Below are 6,553 nucleotides of genomic sequence, written 5' to 3'. Positions count from 1 at the left end.
TTCCATAAGGAAGAAAGAGTAGATGTCATTTTCTTGTTGTTTAACTGTTGTTGTTGTTGTTTTTGTCTGAAAAAAACAGACATGAATTGTCATTCCAAGCTAAATGTGTGTATGTCTCGAAACATGTCTGGAGATGCTCTTCAACTTAATCGGTACTTGTATTATTGTTCATTTGTTACTTGTTTAGAAGTATATTTCTGGCCACATGCTACATGTGGGTTTAACATATGAATTTGAAACATTGCATCAGAAACATAGTCATTGTTCTGAAATAAATAACTGTTATTTGCCCCTTTGGACTCTTGAAGTGGGTTGAGGCAAAGTGCAAAGCTCAGCTAGAGATCCTATTATAAATGTGTCTTGCAGTGGATATGTCTTTGCTATCTTAAAGAATAACGACCCTTGAGTTGAGAAGTGAAGGATGCTCTGAGGCCAGACAGTTTCTCCGCCTGCCAAGTTCCCCACCACAACACTCCAAGTGTCTTTAATCTCCAGTGCAGTGGGAGCTGCTGAGGAGTGAACTCCTATTCAGCAGTATTCAGCGTCACGCGTCACTCTGCATCCTAGGCTGCAGCATTAATTAGCACTCAGACGGTGTTGTCTGTTGTGCTTTGTTCCTCCACTGGGGGGAGACTCTGAGAAGGACCTGGCTACATAACGGGATCATGTTGTTTCCACAGTCAGAATTAATGACTTTATCTGGGCCCGCTCTTGATTCCATTGGCCTTAAGTGCATCTAATAGTCTGGTAATTACTCCAAAGCAATAAGCAGTTCGCAGATGTCAAACTCATGTGGCCACATGGTTACGGCCAAGGTTGTATGCAGAAAACCAACCGTATTGGCCCTGAGGGTCTTTGTTGATTCCAGCGAGTGTTTTGCTATTATCCCAGCAGTAAAATGTGCTGATACATACTAAATGGCGAAGTAGTAGACATGTTGGGTGATTCGTCCATCACCTGCAGCAGTGGGTTTCTCTGGTCTCAGCCTGAAGGGGCCTGTGGTGCTCAGCGCTGCCTCTCTGACCCCAACCGTGATTGACTTGATCTCCCCGAGAAAAGCTCCCATGACCTCAGAAAGCTTGAGGAAACAGGGGATGAAGACAGACATGGCAGAGCAACAATAGACCCCCCCCCCCCCCTCCCTCCCCCCACTCACACATGCACACAGTCAGCATGTTTGAATTATTACTTTACAATGACACGGGGGCTTGAGGTTGCCATGTTGAGCCACATTTGACATCTCTGAACTTAATCTGAGAGGAAAGATAGGAGAGAAAAGCTGTGATTGATGGCTGCTATACTCAACTCCATAACCATGGTTAACATCATTTAAAAAGACGTTTTTAGCACTTAAATTAATTTATTTTTGGCTGAAGATAATAAATAATATATTCGATTTTAAAAGTCCTGTATGCACATTCAAGTGTCAAGCTGAGAAGGCTCATCGTTTCAGATGCAGGTGTCCAGTCAGCAGTAATTAGATGTACCGGGTGTGACACCTAACAGGTTGTGTTGTTTTCATATGGGGGTTAAATGCCACATCTCCCCCATGGAGTCCACTGCCTGCCTCTGCTGTACAGCCTGTGGTCGGGACAACACCTCGGAGCCAAACAATTACATCAAGGCCATGGAGAGGAGGAATGTTGTGCCGATTAGTGCAAGAGTCCGGCAGCAAGCTATTATCGCCTATTCTACTTTCCTCTCATTCGAAACTCGGACCATTAGCCTGCCAGAGGTCGGCACTGCCATCAGAGTTGCTGTTGTTCCTCTGACTGCAATGTGTACAATTAGAATAAGTCTTTGGGAGCAGATATGTGCTCCCGGAGGGCCAGATGCTCGCTGTTTATCAAACTGTATATTGGCCTGCATGGTGTTTATTTGATTTTAATTCTAACGTTGAAGTAACACGTTTAAGGGATGCAGTAATTTTATTTTTCATATCATTTTTTTTTATTTTACGTTACACAGTTGTTAAAAGTTTCTCATTTTACTTCCAATTTGAATGATCCAGACAATTAAAATCCCCATCTGTCTAGCCTTTATTAGCTCAAATATGTACAAAATAAATTGCGAATTATTTTTCTAAATTGCCGTATGCAGTAAAATTCGTACCGACGAGGCACATCTCATCTGTTGTATTTGGGAGCCTTCTGGGGTGTTTTTCCCACGAGTCACTTGTTGACACCAAACTTTCGGCGCTTGTGAAGTGTTTATTGCAAACGAATTCCTTTCAAGGGAAGGTGGCTTGTGACAAACACACGCGGGTCTTCGCTGTTTAGGTTTGACACTGTCCTGCTGAAAAGTCAACAAGTTCAGACATGGTGACAATGAGTGCGCAGCAACTTGTGGATCATAGTTGATTCTATGTGTACCAAGCTGTTACAACCCTTATTCATTGTTGATCCGTAGAGCTGGTAAAATGTATTTTAGACTTGCATTTCTATTAGATTGATGGTGACCTGTATGTGCCAGATATACTTGAAGTTTGTCAAATAAATCTCCGCTACTTGAGTTCAAAACGGACCTTGTAGTTTGACTCATTAAATCCTAACAACTAAGATCACGCAAAAATAATCATCCAACATATATTGGACCCATTGGAGTTATGGATAAATATTTACTCGGTCGACTTTTTATCATATTTATTAAATCATATCGTGCCATCGCTCTACTTTGTACTTTGGTTTTGTTTAAAAACTATTTTGTTTAAAAACAATTCTAAATATATCGCCTACTTTGCCTTATCCAACACACGCTCCAGTGCGTATTTACGCACGGACAAAAGTTCTAAGTCACTAACGCGCCTTAACGAGACAAGTAAAATAACACGAAGCTTAGCATGAGAGTTAAAGGGAGTATCGGTGCTCATTGATAGGGAGATCTGGGTCAATACAGATAGAAAAGAGGGGTGTGACCATCCCAAAAGTTTCAATGGGCTACCTGTAGCGCCGCGCATAAATACTCCTCCCTCTGAGGATGACTTCAGTCCTGAGGGAGAGACACAGAAGAGAGAAAGTAGGCTTTGGGAATACTGGTTAGTGCGGATTATGAACGCTTTTGGACACCAACCATCTAACCAGCAGACCAGCCCTATTCAGCACCACAGCGCTCAGGAGCTCCTGGACATGGCCGTGTACTGCGATAACTACGGAGTGTACCAACAGAACCTCCACCACCATCACCCGCAGAGGCCGCCGACGCACCCCACTAGCTACGGCCTCGGAGAGTACACCTCCCCGTCCGCGAACCCGTACCTATGGCTGAACGCACCCAGCATCAACTCCTCTCCTTACCTCCCCGGGAACAACGGGACGTCCTACATTCAGTCGGGATACGGCTCGAACCAGAGGCAGTTCTTACCGCCTCCCACCGGGTTTGGTGGGGCAGATCTGGGGTGGCTGTCCATATCCAGCCAGCAGGAACTCTTCAAGATGGTCAGACCACCTTATTCCTACTCAGCGCTGATAGCGATGGCCATACAGAACGCCCAAGACAAAAAGTTGACTCTCAGCCAGATCTATCAGTATGTCGCTGAAAACTTCCCGTTCTACAAGAAGAGCAAAGCTGGATGGCAGAATTCAATCCGCCACAACCTGTCACTGAACGACTGTTTCAAAAAAATGGCACGGGACGAGGATGACCCCGGTGAGTCACAATGAAGTATTTCTGCGTGAGATATGATTATGAAACATGCGTCAAGACTTGGCTTGAATAGACTGCATGTTGATGCTGATTTTATTTTGTGATAAAACTCAAACTCAAACTAAAATTGCTTTTATTGTTTTTTTTTTATATATTGGAACTAATAAAGAAATTCCAGATCACTGACAGTTAAATTAGATTTTCAAGCTGAAACCCCAGATTGACAATGTACTTGTGTGCATGTGAATGTGAACTAAAAGTGTTGTCAGCGATATTTAACCCTTCATTTGTTTTACTCTCATCCAGGTAAGGGAAATTACTGGACGCTGGACCCCAACTGCGAGAAGATGTTCGACAACGGGAACTTCAGGAGGAAGAGAAAAAGGAGAGCTGACATAAACGGGGCTGACACCACCGTCAAGTCCGAAGACAAGCTCTCCGACACCACCAGCCTCCTGAGTTCCTCCCCGCCCAGCCTGCACGGATCCCCGGCCTCCACGGAGCCCAAGTCGTCCCCGTCTCCGTCCGCGGAGCACAGCCCGTGTTACAGCAATTTCGTGTCCAGCGTGAACTCGCTGCTGGCGGGCAGCAGCAGCAGCAGCGGTACCGAGGGCTCGCGGGGCGCGGAGCGGGACTACGGCTCCGCGCACCTCGGGGGACTGTCTCAGACCAGAGAGGGCATGTCCGGACTGGGCTCCTACTCGCCCACTTTAATCTCTCCTCTGAACTCTGACAACAACAGAATGAACTATTACACATCAGTACAGAGCCTCTCCAACCATTTCAGTGTGAACAACCTGATATACAGCCGGGAAGGAACAGAGGTGTAGACTGTCTGTCTGTGTCAGTGCTGTGCTGCTGACCGAGAAGTCATCACTCAATGTTAGCCTTTACACTTCTTTAGTGACCTGCTGTTATTCATTATCACTCATGTTGTGGTCTATAGGCCTCTTTGTAGCACTGCAAATGAACTGGTATTTCTTTTCACAACAACCCTTCCTAAAAATATATTTCAGTGTAAATGGAAACACAAACTGCCAATTCTCTATTATGGTTTGTCCATACAAGTGCAACAAACATGTTTTATTTGTAAAATAAATTCACGAATGAGCCCACGGAAATCTATCCTTGAGCTGATGGACGCCTATCTTTTTTTAAAATACCTGTCTTAAAGAAGAAGAAGACACCTATGTACAGAAATTATTTTCATAAGATGTGACATGTATTTTAGACTGAATTGTGTTCTGTTTTATTTTAAAACACTTGTCGATGTTTGAATAAAAGTCATTTATTTTAACTCTCGACTTATGTGTCATTTTCCGAGACTTATCCGAGTGTTAGATGAAAACAAAATCGGAGATAAAAGTCGAGGCCGCTTTGAGACTGTGTGACATGCACTGATATCTACTTTAAATAGTCAAGACATTTTATTACATGTGTCTGGAAGTCATTTAAGGTATTTCTTCCTGTTAAAAGTCCATTGCTTGTTCCTATAATATTCCCACTGAGTCGATAGTGGAGTCGTTTTATCATCACTGAATGATAACTGTGTAACTAACCCATCTGATGGGCAATTATTTATATATTAATAAAATATATTTACAATATTTTGGAGACAATGCTGTGCTTTCTGTCTCTCATATAGTCAGGCCCAAAGAAAGGCAAATACTCTGATTAAGTTCTCAATAGTTTTCAAGAAAGTGCTAAAAAGCTTTATAAATGCTTTAGAGCAGGGGTCTCAAACTCATTTTCACTCCGGGCCACATCAGCATCATGGTTGCCCACAAAGGGCCGGTTGTAAATGTAACTACTCGTAACATATTGTTAAATAACTCTCTGCATTCACAGTTTAAAGTAGTCTTCAATGTGCTCACAATACATTTCCATGTTAAATGTACAGTAACCAGTCAAAGAGCTGCTTCTAACTGTTTAAGTATCTCATCATTTTGACTTTATATTTCATAATTTTGACTTTCAATCTCATCTTTTTGACTTTCAATGTCATAATTTTGATTGTCAATCTCATAATTTTGACTTTCAATCTCATAATTTTGATTTTCAATCTCATAATTTTGACTGTCAATCTCAATCTCATCTTTTTGACTTTCTATCTCATAATTTTGACTTTCTATCTCATCTTTTTGACTTTCTATCTCATAATTTTGACTTTCAATCTCATCTTTTTGACTTTCTATCTCATAATTTTGACTTTCTATCTCATCTTTTTGACTTTCTATCTCATAACTTTGACTTTCTATCTCAGAATTATGACTTTCTAGTTATGACTTTCTATCTAATAACTTCGACTTTCTATCTCATAATTTCGACGATGGGGATATTTTTATTATTATTCGTCTAACTTAAAAAAAAGAAAAAAAAGATTTTTTTTTTTACTTTTTTTGTTTTTGCTGGCGGATTCGCGGGCAACATAAAATGACGTAGAGGCCCGGATTTGGCCCGCGGGCCGGGAGTTTGAGACCCCTGCTTTAGAGCCTGTCAGGAAATCTGAAGTCAAGTGGCTGTAAGTGTAAGACAGAGACATTTTCCGCTTGTCACTTCTAATAGCTCCTTTTCATCAAGCAATCAGACCTCTAACTTACTTCCACACGGTTCAAAAGTTCAGCTTTTTGTCTGCGGCTGGATTTGATCACTGTGCCTGTTTGATGTTAACCTGTTTGCTGAATATTCCACCTGTCTCCATTTATTCACAAAGTCTTGTCACGCCAAACGCCGGCTATTCCGTGTGTGTGTCTGTGTGAATCCCGGTAATGGGATTTGTGGGTTCTTTTTTCATGTTTTGTTGTACTTCTGGAAGAGCATCCGCTCAACAATTGTCGAGAGAGTTCAATGATGCTCTTTTGTTGTGCTTGTGACCCCGGGGACACAAGAGAAAGCCTGCTATTGGGGAGAA

The 6,553-nt window shown here is 42.3% G+C and overlaps 1 protein-coding gene across 1 annotated transcript; it reads left to right on the top strand.

Annotated features, from left to right (window-relative positions):
* Window positions 1-3,047: 3,047 nt before the first annotated feature.
* On the top strand, window positions 3,048-4,472 carry foxi1 (forkhead box i1; the record flags this gene model as incomplete). Its single annotated transcript, XM_079293848.1, has 2 exons — window positions 3,048-3,645; window positions 3,949-4,472. 2 exons carry the CDS (start codon window positions 3,048-3,050, stop codon window positions 4,470-4,472), a joined length of 1,122 nt encoding a protein of 373 aa, XP_079149974.1.
* Between the last annotated feature and the right edge of the window lie 2,081 nt (window positions 4,473-6,553).

Source organism: Melanostigma gelatinosum, assembly GCF_949748355.1.
Source record: "Melanostigma gelatinosum genome assembly, chromosome: 21".
Taxonomy (NCBI): domain Eukaryota; kingdom Metazoa; phylum Chordata; class Actinopteri; order Perciformes; family Zoarcidae; genus Melanostigma; species Melanostigma gelatinosum.
The sequence above is the reverse complement of the archived record's forward strand: the minus strand, read 5'-3'. Positions and strand labels throughout refer to the sequence as shown.